The sequence below is a fragment of the Fusarium tjaetaba genome, assembly GCF_013396195.1.
Source record: "Fusarium tjaetaba strain NRRL 66243 chromosome Unknown NRRL66243_c0000151, whole genome shotgun sequence".
Classification (NCBI taxonomy): Eukaryota; Fungi; Ascomycota; class Sordariomycetes; order Hypocreales; family Nectriaceae; genus Fusarium; species Fusarium tjaetaba.
The window spans coordinates 1-19,520 of NW_023501347.1; the positions used below are offsets into that span (position 1 = coordinate 1).

At 50.1% G+C, this 19,520-nt stretch overlaps 11 protein-coding genes across 11 annotated transcripts; 5 read left to right on the forward strand and 6 right to left on the reverse strand.

The window, feature by feature from the left end:
- Positions 1 to 348: 348 nt before the first annotated feature.
- Positions 349 to 1,152, forward strand: FTJAE_7421 (flavin-nucleotide-binding protein; the record flags this gene model as incomplete). Its single annotated transcript, XM_037354137.1, has 1 exon — positions 349 to 1,152. The coding sequence occupies one exon, from the start codon at positions 349 to 351 to the stop codon at positions 1,150 to 1,152; it is 804 nt and encodes a 267-aa protein (XP_037205453.1).
- Positions 1,153 to 1,543: 391 nt separating this feature from the next.
- FTJAE_7422 (triacylglycerol lipase V precursor) lies at positions 1,544 to 3,216 on the forward strand (the record flags this gene model as incomplete). Its single annotated transcript, XM_037354138.1, has 4 exons — positions 1,544 to 1,799; positions 1,841 to 2,071; positions 2,112 to 2,776; positions 2,818 to 3,216. 4 exons carry the CDS (start codon positions 1,544 to 1,546, stop codon positions 3,214 to 3,216), a joined length of 1,551 nt encoding a protein of 516 aa, XP_037205454.1.
- A 374-nt stretch (positions 3,217 to 3,590) lies between these two features.
- FTJAE_7423 (alcohol dehydrogenase (NADP+)) lies at positions 3,591 to 4,673 on the forward strand (the record flags this gene model as incomplete). Its single annotated transcript, XM_037354139.1, has 1 exon — positions 3,591 to 4,673. One exon carries the CDS (start codon positions 3,591 to 3,593, stop codon positions 4,671 to 4,673), a length of 1,083 nt encoding a protein of 360 aa, XP_037205455.1.
- A 402-nt stretch (positions 4,674 to 5,075) lies between these two features.
- On the reverse strand, positions 5,076 to 5,797 carry FTJAE_7424 (chaperone HSP31; the record flags this gene model as incomplete). Its single annotated transcript, XM_037354140.1, has 2 exons — positions 5,076 to 5,681; positions 5,732 to 5,797. The coding sequence occupies 2 exons, from the start codon at positions 5,795 to 5,797 to the stop codon at positions 5,076 to 5,078; spliced, it is 672 nt and encodes a 223-aa protein (XP_037205456.1).
- A 651-nt stretch (positions 5,798 to 6,448) lies between these two features.
- On the reverse strand, positions 6,449 to 7,193 carry FTJAE_7425 (filamentous hemagglutinin; the record flags this gene model as incomplete). The annotated part of the gene is made up of 2 exons (XM_037354141.1): positions 6,449 to 6,747; positions 6,791 to 7,193. 2 exons carry the CDS (start codon positions 7,191 to 7,193, stop codon positions 6,449 to 6,451), a joined length of 702 nt encoding a protein of 233 aa, XP_037205457.1.
- A 510-nt stretch (positions 7,194 to 7,703) lies between these two features.
- Positions 7,704 to 8,708, forward strand: FTJAE_7426 (porphobilinogen deaminase; the record flags this gene model as incomplete). Its single annotated transcript, XM_037354142.1, has 1 exon — positions 7,704 to 8,708. The coding sequence occupies one exon, from the start codon at positions 7,704 to 7,706 to the stop codon at positions 8,706 to 8,708; it is 1,005 nt and encodes a 334-aa protein (XP_037205458.1).
- A 46-nt stretch (positions 8,709 to 8,754) lies between these two features.
- FTJAE_7427 (glycine cleavage system H) lies at positions 8,755 to 9,304 on the reverse strand (the record flags this gene model as incomplete). Its single annotated transcript, XM_037354143.1, has 2 exons — positions 8,755 to 9,152; positions 9,196 to 9,304. The coding sequence occupies 2 exons, from the start codon at positions 9,302 to 9,304 to the stop codon at positions 8,755 to 8,757; spliced, it is 507 nt and encodes a 168-aa protein (XP_037205459.1).
- A 1,116-nt stretch (positions 9,305 to 10,420) lies between these two features.
- Positions 10,421 to 11,134, forward strand: FTJAE_7428 (uncharacterized protein; the record flags this gene model as incomplete). Its single annotated transcript, XM_037354144.1, has 1 exon — positions 10,421 to 11,134. The coding sequence occupies one exon, from the start codon at positions 10,421 to 10,423 to the stop codon at positions 11,132 to 11,134; it is 714 nt and encodes a 237-aa protein (XP_037205460.1).
- A 633-nt stretch (positions 11,135 to 11,767) lies between these two features.
- On the reverse strand, positions 11,768 to 12,154 carry FTJAE_7429 (uncharacterized protein; the record flags this gene model as incomplete). Its single annotated transcript, XM_037354145.1, has 1 exon — positions 11,768 to 12,154. The coding sequence occupies one exon, from the start codon at positions 12,152 to 12,154 to the stop codon at positions 11,768 to 11,770; it is 387 nt and encodes a 128-aa protein (XP_037205461.1).
- A 513-nt stretch (positions 12,155 to 12,667) lies between these two features.
- Positions 12,668 to 13,292, reverse strand: FTJAE_7430 (uncharacterized protein; the record flags this gene model as incomplete). Its single annotated transcript, XM_037354147.1, has 2 exons — positions 12,668 to 12,983; positions 13,060 to 13,292. 2 exons carry the CDS (start codon positions 13,290 to 13,292, stop codon positions 12,668 to 12,670), a joined length of 549 nt encoding a protein of 182 aa, XP_037205462.1.
- A 1,012-nt stretch (positions 13,293 to 14,304) lies between these two features.
- Positions 14,305 to 14,757, reverse strand: FTJAE_7431 (uncharacterized protein; the record flags this gene model as incomplete). The annotated part of the gene is made up of 1 exon (XM_037354148.1): positions 14,305 to 14,757. The coding sequence occupies one exon, from the start codon at positions 14,755 to 14,757 to the stop codon at positions 14,305 to 14,307; it is 453 nt and encodes a 150-aa protein (XP_037205463.1).
- Positions 14,758 to 19,520: the final 4,763 nt, after the last annotated feature.

The following is a 19,520-nucleotide window of genomic DNA, read 5'->3' on the forward strand; positions in this document are numbered from 1 at the left end:
GAACTGGGGGGGCACCTTTTCGTCGAGATTTTGCTCTCGGGTCAGGTTTGTGACCGCCGCGTTGATGCGACGGCCGAGATCTTGAAGAACCATGGTGATTTGATGCGACTTTGATGTCGCGGGGTATCTTGGTGATGGAGTGTGGCACTGTGGCCACGAGAAGATGTGGAGGTGGGGTTTGTGGTTTTTCCGGTCCGGGATGCACCCGCTGCAGCCAACTTGAGCTAGAGGTGTCTTATCACGCGAATAATTACCTTTCGGGGCAGTTCTAGCCTGTGAATAGATACGGATGGCTATATAAGGTGGCCTATGGTGCTGTAGGAATTGTAATCATCAGAGACAAACAAAATGGGCCGTCATAATCTTCAGTACCCCAAAGACTCGACAAATACCATCAAACGGTACAAGGTCCACGGGGTTTATGACCTCGAGACTGTTCATAGTATCGTCAATACATGTCCGATTCTTCATATATCGTTTAATACGCCCTCTCAGCCGTTTCCGGTTGTCCTACCGATGATAGGACAGCTGGGATCGTTTGATCGGCCGAGTTCAAGTCTGCGGGATCCTCTGGAACTGTATCTTCATGGATATGTGTCGTCGAGGATCATGAACTTGGCTCAGACATCTACAGTCGATGGAGAAGAGATCCAGGAAATGCCCGTTTGTATTGCTGCCTCGCACGTTGATGGACTCGTCTTGACCCTGGCGACGTACTCGCACAATTACAACTATCGATCCGCTGTGATCTACGGATACGCGACTACTGTCAAGTCAGATGAAGAAAAGTTGTATGCGATGGAACTCATCAGCAATAGTGTTGTGGCTGATCGTTGGAACCATACACGACAGCCTCCGTTGGCGTCGGAGATGCAGAGCACGAATATCCTCAAGGTCAAGATCACGTCGGCAAGTGCCAAGATCAGTGCGGGATCAACGACGGATGATAAGAGTGATTTGGAGAATGAGAGTCTGGTGAACTCGACTTGGACGGGTGTGTTGCCGGTGTATCAGACGATCGGAGAGCCGATTCCTGGTCCGTATAACAAGATTGAAGTGTCTGAGCATATTGCAAGCTTTGCAAAGGATACGAATGACGAGAAGAAGCAGAGATCTTTGGATGCAGCGAAGGGCGAAAGGAGGGCAACTTGAGCGATGATTGTTTGTATTTGATTCAATTGATGTTTGATGCTGGATATCCCTCCGGGGGCTCCTGGCGGAGGGCCTTTTCTCGCTCCGCTTGTGCTTGATCAGAGACACTTTTGGCCATAGTTTTAATTCAATGATTAGCACTCACACTGTTTGTCCCAAATACGATGGCCGACAACATCAGATGCACAGGTTCGGCCTTTGCTTTTCTTGAATTGATCGTCGGTTGCTGACGTGAGTGATCTCGCATTCGTCGTATTCCGTGTCGACAACCATGAACCCGAGCAATACGGGCACCCAGTGTACATTTCATCAACCACTCAACTTGATCATCCATGGAATATTTAAATGACACTCCCAGCCATGGCGACTTCATATTTTCCATGCCGCAATCATGAAGCCTCTCTTGTCACGACTCTTGCTCCCAATCTACGTCGGGGCTGAAACTCCAACAGCTACCCTCGACTCAGGTCCAATATTTGGTCTCACCACAACTCTCCCAGCTGCTTCGCCCGTGAACAAGTTTCTCGGCATTCCTTATGCTGCCAGACCACAACGCTTCAGCCGTGCAACGAAGCCTGAACCATGGACGAGGCCCTTGAATGCGACTAGGTTTGGACCTTCATGCAGACAACTATTTGTCCAGAGTGGTGAGTCTGTCAAAATTGCCCGGATGAAGCTAACGATGTAGAACTCACTCCTGAGATTGATCTTCTCAAAGGACTGTTCAACACAGCATCCCGTGAGAGTGAAGACTGTCTCTTCATCAATGCTTTCGCTCCAGCAGATCCTCACCCTTCAAGGGCTGTGCTCTTGTTCATCAGCGGCGGTGGATGGCAGCAGGGGAATGGCGAAATCGATCTCAGCGGTTTTGCAGCGTATGAAAACATCGTCGTCTTTACCTTCAACTACAGAACAAATGGTGAGTCGACTCTGGCTTGTGAGCATTGCTAACGAGACAGTCTTTGGGTTCCCAAACTCTCCAGACATACCTGCTTCAGACATCAACCTCGGCATCCATGATCAGCAGCTCGCTATTGAATGGGTCCAACGGAATGCTCGTGCCTTTGGTGGTGATCCAGACAAAGTCACTATCTGGGGTGAATCTGCAGGCGCCATGTCTGTGGATTTGCATGTCAACAGACACACATCTCTGTTCCGCGGCGCAATGATGTTTTCTGGTCAAATGTCTGTTGGGTACCTCGGAAGCACTGCCAGTCATCACGATACTTCGTATTGGGATAACCTGACGACTGTATTTGGCTGTCAAGGACCAGACCAGCTGCAGTGTATGCGAGACGTACCAGCAGACGACCTCGTCAACGCCATGAGTGCAGCTGGAAGTGCGTTTCTGCCGATAACAGACAATGTCACAATTCTGAGTGACAGAGCTGAAAGGTGGAGGAGCGGAGATGTTGCGCGAGTGCCTGTGCTCATGGGTACTGTCGCTGAAGAAGGGCGAGGACTGATCAACAGAAACATCTCACTCGAGACATTATTTGGGGCATATCTCTCTGAGCCACTGGTCAACGAAACCCAACAGAAGCAAATTCTTGATGCTTATCACCCCATCAAGACCGACTTTGACACTGCTGCTGCAATCCACACAGACTTTGTCTGGCAATGTGTAAGTTCACATGCTTCCGACTTCACAGCTAACATCTCCAGCCCCAAGCCATTCTCGCCAATACTTCATCCGCTGTCAATCCAACGTGGCGATTTTACTTCAATGCCTCAGTCACTAGCCTTTTAGACGACAAATACTCATGGCTGGGCAAATTCCACGGCTCAGACGTTCTGCTGCTGTTCAGCTCACCAACCTTTGACGCAATGTCACCGCAACTCTACACATTTGCGGAGTATCTTCGAGGAGTTGTGGGGAAATTCGTCAGAAACCCGCAAGCTGGACCAGGCTGGCCCGTTGGATCGAGATATGTTGCGAACCTGGGAGATGTCGGACGGACACAAACATCAGGACCTTCAATCATCGACCAAACGGTGCTGGATCAGAGATGCAGGCTATACGAGTCGATTTATCCTCTCATCGAGGAATATGTGTTAGTTTGATCGGAATTATCACGTAGGTCCCCGAATACTACTCAATCTCGTTGCAACGTCAGTTCGCCAATCTCGTCGACGTCATTGGATCCACGGTTTTAACACGGCCACTTATCCAACTTTCACTCAGATTGCATGTGGATTGCATCTCGATCTGACTAGATTTCGAGAAGCTTACCCGATTGAGTGTAAATGGAGAACAAATGATTCTGTCGATGCGATATCTCCGGAGCTTTTATCGCGGAGCGTCATAGACATTGAACCCAAGACGTCATTAGAAGTTGAGAACAGACGGCAGAGAAGAAGAGGATGAGAGGATATAAATACTGTGAATTGTAGAGAACCTTGATAGACATCAATCATATTAATTATTCTCACCAATCATGGGCTACCCTGATACTTTTGAAGGCTTCTGCGTCGACAGCCCCAAATCATGGAACAAGTTCCAAAAACAAACCCTCACCCCCAAAACATGGGGTGATCGCGATATCGACGTCGAGATTGAAGCCTGCGGTGTCTGCGGCTCAGACGTGCACACCGTTACAGGCGGCTGGGGCGACTTTGAAGGTCCTCTCTGCGTCGGTCATGAAGTCGTCGGCAAAGCTGTCCGTGTCGGCGACAACGTCAAGGACATCAAAGTCGGAGACCGTGTTGGCGTCGGTGCCCAAGTCGCTTCTTGTTTAGAGTGCAAGCTCTGCAAGAACAAGAACGAGAACTACTGCCCTGATATGGTGGACACGTATAACTGCACTTATCCGGATGGAAGTGTTGCGCATGGCGGTTTTGCATCGCATATCCGTGCTCACGAGTACTTCACATTCAAGATCCCTGATGCCCTCAAATCTGAGCAGGTTGCGCCTCTTCTCTGCGCGGGTATCACCACTTACTCTCCCCTTGTGAGGGCAAACGTCGGTCCTGGAAAGACGGTTGCCATCGTTGGTATCGGCGGTCTCGGACACATGGGTATCCAATGGGCAAAAGCACTCGGCGCTGAAGTCTACGCCATGACACACTCTCCCTCAAAGGTGGAAGATGCAAAGAAGCTCGGCGCAAAGGAAGTTATCCTCACAACGGATGAGAACTGGGCCGACAAGTACAAGTTCACATTCGACTTTATCCTCAACTGCGCCGACATGACGCACAAGTTTGACATGAGCGCTTACATGTCCACGCTCAACGTTGGAGGCGAGTTTCACAACTGTGGTATTCCGGATGAGCCACTTCCTCAAGTGACTGCTGGTACATTTGCTGCAAATGCCGGTAAGATCACTGGAAGCCATCTTGGTAACCACCAGGAGATGGATGCTATGCTCAAGCTGGCTGCTGAGAAGAACATTGTTGCATGGGTCGAGACGATTGATATCTCGGAGAAGGGATGTGCTGAGGCTGTTGAGCGTGTGAAGGAGAACAAGGTGCATTATAGGTTTACCCTGACCGGGTTTGAGAAGGTTTTCAAGAAGGACTAAATAGTAATGTAATGACAGTCAAGTATTGCCTATTCTGAGTATTGCCATGCATATTTGTGACCCATGCGGGGAGGGTAGTGAGAAGGGTCGTTCGTTTGTGAGATGAGTGCAATCCGGTGCAGGGACTTATCACTTCAGAAGGTGTTCAACTGAACTCATTGAACAGTTCCTGAAGCTTAGTCTCGATTTACCTAACACTGTACCTAAGCGACAAAATACTGAGTTTTCTTGCCTCAGAGAGTATCAGCAACACCTAAGTCTCAGCCTCATGGTATTCACATATCCAATACACTATCAATTCACTCGAGCGCAGCGAGGAAGAGCCCTCCGGAGGGAACACCAAAGAACAGTTTGTCAGCTTTTAACATTATCTCATTGTATTAACGTGGTATCATGATCTATTTAAGCGCCAATGGCCTTAAGGATGGCCTTTCCAACAGCATGAGCAGACGCAGGGTTCTGTCCAGTAATGACCTGTCCATCGACAGCCAACTTCTCCGCCCAGTCGTCAGCCTTGACGTACTTGCCACCAACACGCTTGATCTCGTCCTCGAGGAGAACAGGCATGGCGCTGGTAAGCTTGACGGCCTCCTCTTCAGAGTTGCTGAAACCGGTAGCCTCGCGGCCCTCGAGGAGAGGCTTGCCGTCGACCTTGACGTTGACAAAGACGATGGGGCCGTGACACACTGCGGCGACGGGCTTGCCGGCCTTGTAGAACTCCTCGATAAGCTTGATGGAGGTCTCGTCGTTGACGAGGTCGAACATGGGGCCGTGGCCGCCGGGGTAGAAGATGGCGTCGAAGTCGGAAGCCTTGCCGAGGAAGTTCTTGAGGGGAGTTGTTTGTTCCCAGAGCTGCTTCTTCTCGTTGAGGAACTTTACGGACTCCTCGTCGCCCTTGAACATCTCGACGGAGGCTTGGTCGAGGGGTGCTTCGCCGCCGGCGGGAGAGGCGACGGTGATCTCGACGCCGTTGTTGACGAGGTCATAGTAAGGGTGGGCGAGTTCGGGCTGGCGGTGGTTAGTTTGGAGTTTGGTGGGTGAGTCGGTGAGTGGCTTACCAGGTACCAGCCAGTAGGATGTCCATTNNACTGGCTGGTGAGAACGACGAGAACCTTGGGAGCCATTGTGAATGAATTGGGTATCTGTGAATGTGTGTTGTGATGGAAATTGAGTGAAAGGGTATAAGTTTGTTGAGATGGGTATTGAGTGAAAGGTATGAAGCTGTGTTGATATGAGACGAGTTATGAGATGATATGCTATGATGAAACAAACTCTAATGGATGACGCACTCACCTTTATACCACATGCACACCTCTCCCTTCTCCACGCTTGGACCCTTGCAGTCGGACCAATTCTCTACCGTTTCGAGCACCTTGACAAACTCTTCCGTTCGGCTCTTGCTGCTACTGACGTCAGACTAACGGGCCTAGCCGTCCATTCTCGGCACTTAACCCCGTGTAGCGCCGGCTTTTGTGTGGGGCGCGCCGGGGTCACGTACCCGGAGCGGCCGATTCGAGCTGATGGACGCTCATGGAAGAGAGTGTGGTCCACTTGATGTGTAAGCCGGCATTCTTGAATCATGCGATTGTCACTTTGATGCAGTTGTGAAGAAATTGGATTCACTGAAACATGTGAGATCCCTCCGGGGGCTCCTAGCGGAGGGCTCTATCTCGCTGCGCTCGGGTGCAGGCTTGTTGGATTTGATGTAGAAGCAATAGCATGAGTCAATTTGGATCTAACAAAAACACCAAATGAGTGACTTCCTCCACGATGACCTACATCCAGAAACCAAATGGATTAGTTCCTCTGACCTTATTACCCTTCCCATCACCCTTGCCGCCCTTGCCAGCTAACGGGGGAGTCTTGCATCTTCCTCTGTAGTCAGGCTTGACAACGAGACACTTGTCGCAGCCGCAGAGGAACTCAAGATGGTTTCCGACCTTCTGGCTTGGCTGGTCGCATAGACAGATAAACAGGGCATTATCTATGCTGCTGGCTGGCGATTCGCCGTCGCATTTCACATTGGGCGTGCTGCAGTATGCCGAGGAGAGTTGATCCTCATTCCACGGTTTGTCTGGGTCTGTTAGTCTTGATCACTGGGGGGTTGGTGGACGTACCCATGCCCTTGAGGACTGCAGAGCAGTAAGTGTAGCCACATTCGCAGATTGGTCCCTCGGGAGGAGGAGGTTCGGCGGTTGAACTCGGAGGTGGAGGGGGACTTGGATCCGGAGGAGGTGCTGGGGCCGGAGTAGCTGGGGGAGGGACAGGAGCTGGTCCGGATGGAGGTGGTGCAGGCTGAGATGGAGGCGGCGGCGGAGGTGGAGGAGAAGGTTGAGACGGTTCGGCGGGAGGATCAGCCGGGGGATCAGCCGGAGGAGGGACGGGAGGAGGAGCTGGCGGCTCAGAGGTTGAAGGGGCAGTTGGAGCAGGGTCAGGGGGAGCTGGTGCTGGATCAGGAGGAGCCTGAGGCTTTGCAAAGGCCAGGACGGCCAGAGTAAGGATAGTAAGTTGAAACTTCATATTAACGAGTGTTGATGGTGATGATGTGAACTGCTTCTCGTCTCTTCTTATATAGTTTACGGTTACTGTTGTTGCAATCATCTTGTCCTACTCATCATCCTTCAACTGTCTCTTCGTCAATTCTTTCATTATCCCTTCATTTGTGTCTTCGTATGTTTCTTCGCACCCAGTCTCTTGGTATCCTGTCTCTCGGTCTCAATATCGTTGCTGTACATGTCAAGCGTTGCTTAAGCCGGCACTCGCCCGTTACTCATGTAGCCATGTCTGTCGATGCATGGTACCCCGTAGTAAGGTTATTTTACGGTTATCCAGAGCAACAACTCACCTCTCAGGCCTCTGTCATATAATCGGGTCTGAGATTGAGATCACGATCAACACCCACATTTACATCATGAAGTTTCCACTGCTACAGTGTTATACCCCGCACTGTACTGCCCCACCATCGTTGGAGGAAAACAGCCTGCCCCTCCATGGTACGAGTCGTCATCCTACACTCGTCAATCAACAATCATGGCCGAATCCCAGAGAAAAGCCGTCGTAAACGTCGGCACGCGAAAGTCCCCCCTCGCGCTCGCCCAGACCCAGATCGTTGTCGACGCGCTCAAGAAGAACTTTCCCGCTCATGAATTCAACATCCACAGCATGACAACTACCGGCGACCGCGATCAAAACACTGCGCTCTACAATTTCGGCGGAAAGGGTCTATGGACTTCTCAGCTCGAGGAGAAGCTCGTCAACAAGGAGCTCGACATTGTGGTTCATTCGCTCAAAGACATGCCGACGGTTCTCCCCGAGGGTTGCGTTCTCGGATGTGTCACGTCCCGCGAGGACCCGAGAGATACACTCGTGATCAAGAAGGAATTGCAGGACAAGCACGGCTGGAAGACCCTCGCCGATCTGCCGGACGGTAGCATCATCGGCACCAGCAGCGTTCGGCGAATTGCCCAGTTGATTCGACGTTACCCGACGCTCAAGTTCAAGGATCACCGAGGAAACATCCAGACTCGTCTACGCAAGCTCGAGGAGGACCCCGACCTGACCGGTATCATTCTCGCCGCGGCAGGTCTCCAGCGGATGGATCTCGGAGACCACATTACACAGTTTCTAGAGTCTGACAATGGCGGTATTCTTCACGCTGTCGGTCAGGGAGCGCTGGGAGTCGAGTGCCGAGCGGATGACGAGGAGGTGATTCGGTTGCTCAAGACGATCGAGAACGAGCAAACTGCTCTTGCGTGTGAGGCCGAGCGCGCACTCATGAGGGCACTCGAGGGCGGCTGCAGTGTTCCTATTGGCGTCGAGACCAAATGGGTTGACGACAAGTTACATATGAAGGCTACAGTTGTCAACCTTCGGGGTGATCACGGCGTCGACTCTGACATAACGGAACCCGTCAAGACACACGAAGAGGCAGACAAGTTTGGGAGGAAGCTTGCGAATGCTCTGGTTGAACGGGGAGGCGGTAGTATTCTTGATGAGATCACTAGGCTCCGACAAGTCCCGGAGACAGTCAAGTAGCGGCGTAGCAGTCGAGGACTATACGGCAGATCAATACCCTTGTATTCTATTCAGCTCCAGCAAAAGTCTTGTAGGCCTCGGCATCCAATAGTTTCTCAAATTGCTTCGCACCCTCCTCATCCACCTCGACCTTTGCGATCCAGCCACCACCGGCGCTGTCGTCCTCGGGGACCTTGTTGATGGTTGAGGGCTTCTCCTCGAGGTTGTCGTTGACTTGTAGGACTCGTAGACGGACGGGAGCGTTGATGTCGCTGGCAGACTTGACGGATTCGACGGCTCCGACAGCGTCGCCTTGCTCGACCCATGTCCCGGCCTCGGGGAGTTCGACGTAGACTACATCCCCGAGCTGCTCGGCGGCGTACTCTGAAATTCCAACGAAACCGTGCTTCTTGTCGGCGGACAGATCAATCCATTCGTGGTCTTTGGTGTATTTTCGAGCAAGGCCTGTTTTGTTAGTGTCGTCATTGTAGCGATCCAGGAAACATACTCAGTTTGGTGGAGGAAAATGCTCGGACTGGTGTGCGGATGGCTGCGCGGGGCACAATACCCCTAGCCAGAGGGGCTGCAGCGCGTAGGGACCGAGAAATTGAGGCCATTGTGATGATGCGGATGGTGATATCAGAGTTCAAGCTTTGTCGGCATCATGCGGAGATGGGCCGAGTGGATCGGAAGCCGACTTAGTCAGCATCATGAAGTTGGCGGCATCACAGTCTACTCTACAGTAATTGACCTCTATGCATTGGAATGTGATTCAATTGAGACAAGACTTTGCCCTCAAACAATACATGTCAAACAAGACATAGAAACATTGGTCCAATCGGAGATATCAACGTGGGGGGTGTTGGAACACTGTTTATTTGGTGTTTAATGCCAGCTGTCTTGCATACTGCCAGATACTACCATATTCTACAATAACATGGTTGCTATTTACATTACAAATATTGACGATTCTATTCAGCTGGACATCCAATTCAAACGCAGTTATTGCGCAATCTCAGCTAGCCATACACCAAATCCCCAACCAATTACTTGACCCAAACGCGTTGACGCGCTGCGCTACGCTAAAACACCACCACCATCATCATCACAACATTTCACGCATAAGCAGGAGCCTAGCAAAGTCTATCTCGAAATTAAGACAAATCGAACTATTTCCAGACCATTTCATCTACATCCCCTGTTGTGCCGTTTAAAATCCGTTCCCTCCACTTTAGAGCCTTGTACCACGAACCGGTGCCTTGAAATTCCGTCCCGCTTCTGGCCTGAACAAGAGGCTCCCACCATCATCCTCTCCAAACGTCAGCGCAAACTCTCTGCTCCAACAAAACGCATCGTTCGGTTTCAGTTTGGAAGAAAAACAAGTGTGAACGCGACTTAATTTTCTGCCGCCCGAGGTCTCATTGTTGAACGACTTGTCTCACGGTTTCACTCTGGTGGCTTTTCGACTCCGCCACCTTTCGGCTGCCTTGTCTTGACCTCCCCGCTGCGCATCACGATATCATCACTTGTCAACTAGCTTGATGCTTTGACAAGCTGATCTTTTCTTCTGTCACTCTCTCCGACCACGTTCTCTACCGATTTCTTTCGTTTGCTCGCATCGTCCGACTCGTTTGTTTCACCGTCTCCGTTTCGACTCTGTTTCCCTCGATACCCGTCACACCTTCACGCTGGACGACTACACGATTCCCTCGGCTCCGGCCGAACCTACAACCATGGAGCACATCATGAGTTCGCCTCCCCATGAAATCCCACTGCCACCGCCAGGCCAAGACGAGACCGGAGGCATCGAAGAATCTCCCCATCCGAATGGGTTCCATCATCAGCAAAGCACATCCCTCGATCAAGGGCTAGCTCAAAGTCCACGACAAGAAGACCCGTCCACCAGATATACTCCTCCCGTCCAAACCGCACCGCCTATTTCCCGCCCAGCTAGTGGCTTGTCCAACCCCGCACACCAAGCCTACAATGACTATCGACAGAGTTCCGGTGAGCCATCATCCAATGGTCGAAACCATGTTGTCATCAAGGTCGGAATGGTTGGCGATGCGCAGATCGGAAAGACCTCGCTGATGGTCAAGTACGTCGAGGGAAGCTGGGATGAGGATTATATCCAGACGCTAGGTGTCAATTTCATGGAAAAGACAATCTCCATCCGTAATACGGAAATCACCTTTTCGATTTGGGATCTCGGTGGTCAACGAGAGTTTGTCAACATGCTGCCTCTTGTGTGCAACGACGCAGTCGCCATTCTCTTCATGTTCGATCTCACCCGCAAGAGCACATTGAATAGCATCAAGGAGTGGTATCGACAGGGGCGCGGGTTCAACAAGACGGCGATCCCAATTCTCGTCGGTACAAAGTACGACCACTTTGTCAACTTTCCTCCCCAAGATCAAGAAGAAATCTCAAATCAGGTACGAGCGTAGCGAGGAAGAGCCCTCCGCTAGGAGCCCCCGGAGGGAATCCCAACCTTACTGACTACAACAGGCGAGACGGTTTGCGAAAGCCATGAGAGCTGCATTAATTTTCTCGAGTACAAGTCACAGTATCAATGTGCAAAAGGTATGGCCTCTAGGCTCTTGGAGTATAGTCTGCTAACTGCTTAGATCTTCAAAATTGTTCTATCCAAAGCGTTCGACCTGAAATGCACGATCCCGGAAATCGAAAACGTCGGCGAGCCGCTACTTTTGTATCAGTCCGTGTAGTCGACCGAATAACGAGTAAATGTTGAAACTGACAACATGACGACAAGCGACGGGAGAGTCGCAAGCAAACCATTTTCCTTTGTTATAACATACAACACAACTGGATCGTCTCCTTTTCTTCAAACTTTGAGATTACTAGGGCAAATTACGGAAGGGGTCAGGATTCACCTCTGAGATAGATAAACATGGGGATTAGCGCAGGACCGCATTAATGTGGCCAGCTTTACCGGTCGGTGGTCACGGCGGGCTATTGAAGTATTTGAGAGATACAATCGACTGTTAATCGTATTGGTGTATGCTAGGGAGATGAATGATGTTTGGTGGGATTTGTGAATGTGCCCATGTGTTTTGTGGTTATTGTTGAGATCGATATAGCCAACGAATTCCTGCAGCTAATTCTTGTCGTAAATCGTCTATTGGTCGTTTGGGAGGTATTGGGATGTCGCGGAGGTACATGTGAGCCTGCTCGGGGTCCTTGAGGGAGGGATGGTAGTACAGACGTGGACTGGCGGGTGATTTGTGTCTTGTGTAGATTTCGATGCCGTCACGATAGATGGAGATGATTTCGACGAGCATGCCTCGCTCGAGACTTGGCTTGGTCTCTATGAGCTCGGTTGCTTCTTCGTCGGGAACACGTCTGCGACGGATGAAGTAGCACATGATGATGCCGATGGTTAGATTGAAGGAGATGATGATACTGAGAGGGAGGAGTATCGCGTACATCTCGGGGGATGGTTCCATGGTGAGCTTCTGGGGCATTCTATACGAGACTGATTCAGCGATCCATATATTAGAGTAAGAAACAAAACCTTTTCTGGAACTTGGGGGGCAGATGGCTTATATTGAAAGTCTATATGTGAGGATAACCTTATTCACTTGTATTGAGGAACAAAGGAGTGTTCTGTGATGTGACCGATGGCCTGGGTCAACGCTGTTCGGGGATGTACTTGAGCAGCAGAAAGGGAACGTCAATCCGGTCTATACCGTTTGAAGTCTTTTCAGACTATGGGTTTGGATACAGTCTAACAATGTTCGGTCACTGGTATATTTCCCCACGATACCTCTACGTCTTGAACCATGTCTTCGGAAATACCTCGATGTGGCTCTTAACTTTGAGGTTATATGAAAGGCTTTAACAATGATTCATCACAAAAGTTTACAAACAGTTTACATGACTTCACGATTGAACAAAAGGTTGGTGAAAAAATCTATTCTTCTTTTCAAAATCTAAAAGGCTGCGTTTACTACTCACCATCAGCGAGGACTGGCCTCAACACTCGAGAGTTCATGGCCCTCCTCGATATCCCGGAGCCTTCTCTTCCGACAACAAATCACAATGGACCAGACGATCATCACAATCAGAGTAATACCAGAGCAGATGCCAAGAATGATGTAGGTGGTATAGGCATCAGGGAGTTCTTCGACCTCCTTGCGGCGGACGAGGGAGAGGGGGGTCAGGAGGTTAGAGATGGCCATTGTGATGATACTTTGGTGATTCGATGAGTGATGAGAGTGAAGTAATGGGAGATGTGAGTAGTTATATACTGCTCTGAACATGCTGCTCTGACGACTGTCGTTCAGTATTCATGCAGGTGTTCCTATCGCTTTGAACAGTCGATAGTGAACAATCTGCGTGTCCTGCTTACTGTCCCTGAACCTGTGCACCCTGCTCAACATCCTTCCCCTTAAGTCTCGCCCTTCGAAGTCGAACGGTCCGGGCAATGAACCACCAGGTAGGAGGCACGATAAAGAGAAGGATGATGCCTCCGACAATACCCATGGTGAGGATCCGATCGCTCTTGGACTCGGGGGCATCGTCGCGGCGGACAGGCCAGGAGAGGATTCCTGTGAAGGAAGCTGGGAGGTAAGAGTTGGTCATGGTGTTGATGTGAGGATGTGGAGATGTGAAATGTGAAGATGTGGTGATCGGTGATGCGGTGAAGTGAGGATGCGATGGTATCGAGATGAAGGTGATGCAGGAGGCTTTTAAGTTGCATATTGTGCGTGTGAATGATTCACTTCTTTGTGTTTGAACAGTGAATGTCGTTTACAGCATCCTTTGACATCGTGAACAAACGAACACTACGATGCAGAGCTGGCAAAGCAGTGATGCTAAACAGTGACTGTTCAATTGAACAGAGATCAATAAACACTCGTAGCTATTAATACACTCTGTTCTCCTTCCATTGACTACTACACACAAACAACCTTCAACATGTACACCTTGAACTACTTTGTTCTTTTCGTGCTCATTGTTCTGGCCATGATGGTATCGGCCTGCAGAGCAATGAGGCAACAGACACGAGAGAGAAACCGAGACTACCCACGAGATGCAGAGAGACAAGACTCGAATGCATTTTACCGCAGGTAGACAGACAGACACCAAGTGGCGGCGGCGGCGGTTATATCTTTTGGACATTCACCCATCGGATGCTTCGGGTACCTGTGGATCCCCTCCATCAGCATCTCCAACCTCGACTGGCTATTTCCTTGCAGCCATTTCCAAATCAAGAGTGCTTTTCTCACGAATCTGCATCTTTCCGTTCCCCACTGACCAACGGGCCGCATCTACTTGTTCCTGAAGATCTGGTGGAGGTGCAGGTGCAGGGGTTGGTCACGTATGAATAACCTCAGTTGAGCGCAACTCAGAGTGCGAATGCGAAATGACGGCCACCGTCGAGACTTTATTCTAGACTCTAGTTTAGTCTTGGTCTACCCCCCAAATAAAATAAGACCCATGTTCTGTAATCCATCACTCCTAAGAAATGCCAACTCAAATGACACCACAACGCCATTCATGAAAAGGAAATCAGCGCGCTAGCGATAACAAAGTGAAACAAATCCCTGTGACCAAATTTGCTTGTCGCAGGGCAGAGTCGAATTGTAGACATTTACTTGTCGTCCTTGTCTCCCCATATGGGAGCGTTGAGAGGCTTGCTGACACCAAATCCAACACCGACAGCGATGCCGACGACGAGAAAGATAATCAGCCCCTTGACGATCCATCGATTGCGTTGGCTAAGCTTGGCCATGCAGGTGCAGCGGTTCTTTGCCTTTGCGGCCTTGGCTTGTTGCTTCCAGTGATCTTTTCCAGGCCAAACTTGGCAGTCGGTCTTTCTGGCGAGGGGGGTGCTCGATGTCTTGTGCATGCATGAGTCTGATGTTCGTGTTGTGACCATGGCTTCGATGTCGGTGTCGAAAGGGTTGAGTTTGTCTGTTTGGGGTGTAGATGTTGTACTGATGCGAGGGGTTTCGGTTACGGTCGCATTTGTGGCAGCTTTCTCGGGGATTGTGAGGTTTGTCTCGCCGCTTGGGCGGGAGAGTTTTTCGTAGTTTGAAGGCATGACGGCGATCTTGTCAATTCGAATTATTTGAAGTTTGAAGGACTGATGAATTGAATCGAAAGCTATCGCGGTTAGTGACGCGTGGCTATGGCTGGTGTGACAGTGACACCAACGGCTGGTACATACTTGAGTGAAACCGAGGTTGGGATCTCTGCGCAGTTGGATGTAGATGTTGAATGCGAATGAATGTAGATGCAAGAGACAGTCCTCAATCGGCAAGGCAAGGAGTGCAGGCAGGTCTTCAGAACATGGATGTTTGGATTGGATCGTCGGTTCGTTCCTGGTCCGTTGGTTATGATGGGTCAAGTAATAAAGCCAAGAAAATAGAAGAGAATCAAAGAGGATCTCCTAAAGAGACGAGATTGCGATGATAAAGAAGAAGACGGTCGAAGCAAGGGAGAGAAATGTGATGGGGCCTGAGAAGGAACCTTATTATGAGTTCTTTCTCAACACACGCAACGCAATGCAACGCCACTGATGGAACAGACTCTCTCGTCGACTGACTTCCACAAAAGACGTAGAAGAGGAGAACAGGAGCACAGCACACAGAGACATGACAGAGGGAACCCCTAACTAATCCAAAATGATCCAAGCCCCCTGCACCTTTCCAACGCTTGGGCCCGAACCGGGTGCGCTAACAACTGGCTTGCCGCCTTTGGGCCTGGTGCGAGCTCCCAGCTAAACGAGCTAGGTCCAGCGGGGGTCCCCGGCTCTAGTGGCCCCCATTAGCTAGGCCATTGCTACGCTCTAGATTGCTCCAGGACCATCACCATTCAATCGAAACATGGCATCACCAATCAAGGTTTGTTCCGTCTGCATAACATGCGGTTCACAAAGATGCACAAAAGACATCACAGAATGCACTGCCTACCTGTGGGCAAAAGCCGAGTTCCCCCGCAGATAACAACAACAGTCCAACTGCTTCATGGCTAGATCAGATCCCATGTGGCACGGCTGCATGTCTCTAGATCGATTCCCACGAATAACACCTCCATCCCTTCGAAAATGGCTCAAGTTTATCTAGTGATTTACCCGCATGCTAATAATTCTCGCCGGCGCCACCAACATGGGTTAATCGCCGGCTCTTGGCACTGACTCGCCGATTGTAGCTTCATCCAACCTGTGCCATAACTGTATTCTCTCCGCAAAGCCAAGAAAGATTCTTCTTCTTGGCAGCCGAGATGCCGTGATCTTGTGTCTGACTATCTATCGTGTCGTCGTCCATGTCACGCTCCAAACTGATGATTTGGTCGGTGGGCTGTGGCTGTCAATCATCTGGCATGACTTCACACATGACAGAACCCGTTGATCCCTCAGCCAGGAACAGGCACAAGGTTTGGCTTCAGCGGGAGGAAGCCACAGAATTCCTGTCCTGAATAAAGAAGCTTTCCACAATGTTGATGTGTTATCGCCACGATCGAATCCGATCTCCAGTCGTGCGTATTCGTTGTGTTTCAATCACGGCACAGCATCCACTTGTGTTTTGGAGTTCCGTGTATCCTTATCGCACTCGGAATCGTGTCCGTGTCTAGCAATGAACCCGCGTATAAGGATTCGGCAACTGATCGCAATTAATCTCAATCTCCGCGTATAACAGATCCGATATCACAGTCGATATCACAGGCTCACATTCATTCAGATTTACGTACCAGATGCGAATACCCAATGCAAGTTCCCCTCAATGCAAGTGAGGAGCTCTTAGTTAAAGTCCAGAACCTGGTCTCTGCATTTGCTGGGGTCCCTGCATTAGCTTCCATTGCCAAGGAATGGATAAGAAGAATTCTAGACTTGAGTTCAGTGGGTGCTCAGTGGCGCTGTCATTGTGTTGCTGCCACTGATGTACCGTTTTTCCTTGCCAAAAACGGACTGAAGTTGGAATTTTCATTGTTTCTATTGCCACTTTTGAAAGTTAGATGGTGATACAGTCGGTTCAGCCGATGACGACGGTGACACTTAGTGGCAGGACGGCAGTTGATTGACCACAGTATTCGGATTTGTGCTTGATACGAATAAGTGGTGACAATCAAGTGTCTCCTGAGTGGGAGACTCTAATCCCTATCAGGGTGTTTTAATGCCCACAAATATTGGTCTAATTTGAGATCAGTGCCACAACGAGGAAATCATGCAACTTAATGTCAATCGAGTGCATTTGTGTCTGGTCATAAGTGCCGGGATACTGACGTCTTCAATTTATTCGTCGAATGCCAGTCGTTCGGTGTGTCGATTTATAATGCAATCATCCCTTCTCGGTTGTTGACCTAGGGGAGGAAAGAAAACTCAGGACCATGACCTAAAGTGATAAAAATATTAGGTAAATTCAGTCTAAGCTTAGGGTATTCTTTACTGAGTTTATTTTGACACCTTATATCAAGGTTCGGTGTTTTCTTGCCCCTTGAGGGTGACCAAGCCCTGTAAATGTCGGCGCATAAACTCGCCTGAATGATCAGCGCGAAAATGCACAGAGAGTCGATGAAGTTTATGTTTGAAACATCAAATTGGAAGCAAGCATGCCAAACGTGGTGTCTTGACGTTCATCGTATCGGAAATTGGAGCGGGCGGAAAGTGCTGCCGTCCAAATGTGTCGCCTCGAAGGCCGTGACGTTGTATCAACGTCGTAACTACATATCCAAACAGTACTTTCGGCCTCTAAGGTGAAGTCGCTTGAGCTGAGAGAACGCGCGTATGCGATTGAAGAGCGTGGACGTCCTCATTACAATGGCCTGCGCTGAATGGTGGGAGGCTGCTCGTCGAGATGGTTCTATGCATCAAAAGTGAGTCCCGGGGTATCGTTTGGCGTTGCATGAGGCAGCCTGCACGATAAACATTCGGGGTATCCGTGAGCGTCATGAGTTCCGGCGTATTCAATACCTGGAGACACGATCTCAGTGGTACATGGAACCGCAATGATCGCGTACCAGTTGCTGCTGCTTCTGGTACGCCCGGGGGAAAGTTGAAGAGATCACACCAGGGCAGACGGAACAGTAGAGGTGAAGGTTCAGACACAAGCGATCAGCTCGACCTTGGCTTACTGGCATCATATCTCGGCACTCACAGCGTTCTTCAGTTACGTCAGTTTGGTGACTTGCAGCAGCATTCAGAACGTTGTAGAGTGTGGAGGACATCATCGTTTGACCCGAACAGCGTGGACTTGGCGGAGCTTCATCTCTGAATGCCGGAGTTGACAAAACCCAATGCGCAGATGGGTTGACTGAGCTTGGAATCGGGGCGTGAAGATTCAACTTAGCCTTGCTTGACGCCAGCGTAACTACATACGCAGCCAGTCCCAAACTGTTTGCAGTTGCCGTGCTTGGGATTGATAGACAGTCGAACGCTCCAGAGATAAAAGACAATTCACCTTGCCTGACCTGGCCAGTTGGTAGCGTCTCGGGGTCGTCAAAATCGATGGGCATTGAGTCCTGCTGAGTGTGTACAATGCAGCCGCCTATCTTGTGTCTAAGCCGTTGCGCTTGGAGTGCAGGACAGCCTTGGTGCATTCGTTGGCAATCGTCGAGCCGACGGGATTTCCTGCAGGCAGTAGAAATCGGAGACGATATGCCATCTTCGTCTGGCACTATATCATCAACCTTGCGTTCAGGTTCTCGCAGACTGCTCGACCTAAACACCTTTAGATTCAGTGGCCTGTATCTTTATATACAACCCGATTCGCTGCCGAGACGGATGATGAGGCCATAGTGGCCAAGGACTCGCTAGTGTTAAGAGCAGAGGAAGATTTCAAGGCTTGTATCTCGAGCCAGAGGCAGAGTGTTGAGCTTGATTGCCGCCAGGTTCGTTTCGGGCAAGTCATTAGGCTTCCCATCACACGTTTAGCCGCTGGACTTGCAAATGTTTTGGAACATCCAGTCGAGTGTCAAGAGTCGGCGGGGAAGTGGTTGGATGGGTTTCATGTCGATTGACAACTTCTTTGGTTGTAACGGACGCCGCTTCGAGTCGTTCCGAGTATTGTTGGCCGCAGTCCAACCATAAATAGGGCAGACCGGAAGCTTGGGTCTCATATTTCTGAGATGAACTGAAGTGACGGCTTAAGCAAGTTAGCTAGCGGATGTAGAGATACATAAGCACGGCGCAAGTTCAACCTCTTGTAATTTACAAAGATGTAAACGCTCCAGATCAATGTGTTCTGGATGGACAATTGCTTCAAACAGCCATCGCTAAAGAGACCATTGGGACATGGACTTGTCACGAAATCCGATATGGGTTCAAAAGCAACGTAACGACGTGCATAGAAAATGGTCGTCGGCTGCCGCTACATGGGCACTCGTAGCTAATCCCAGCCACCATATGTTTTGTCGATTGACCGTCAGTCTCTCCTTCAGAATAGGTTTCCGTGTATCTGGCTAAACGGTTGAGGTTCAATGGCAAAGGTCGGGATTTGGGAAGGCGATGGTTGAAGGGAACCTCTTCCTATCAGGGTCAAAGTCTAGACATCTCAGCACTCTTCAGATTTTGTATCTGGGGAGCTCGGGGAGACAGTATATGATATCATGGGAGTGGTAAATAGCAGAACGGGGCAGATCATTCCGTCTGGGAATCGCTGAAGGGTCCTGTAATGGACTCGTTGCCGTCGTGGCAGCTTATGTAACTCGGGGTTACTGGCATCGTCAGGGTTGCAGATCTGAGGCAGCAAACGTATGCCATTTTAGACTTCTTTTCGGTGACCAGGACAGGCATCTAAGTGGGTGGGAGTGTCGACGGTATCTGATGTCCGGTATGAAACTGTAACCCAAGGCGGCGAGGTCGAGGAG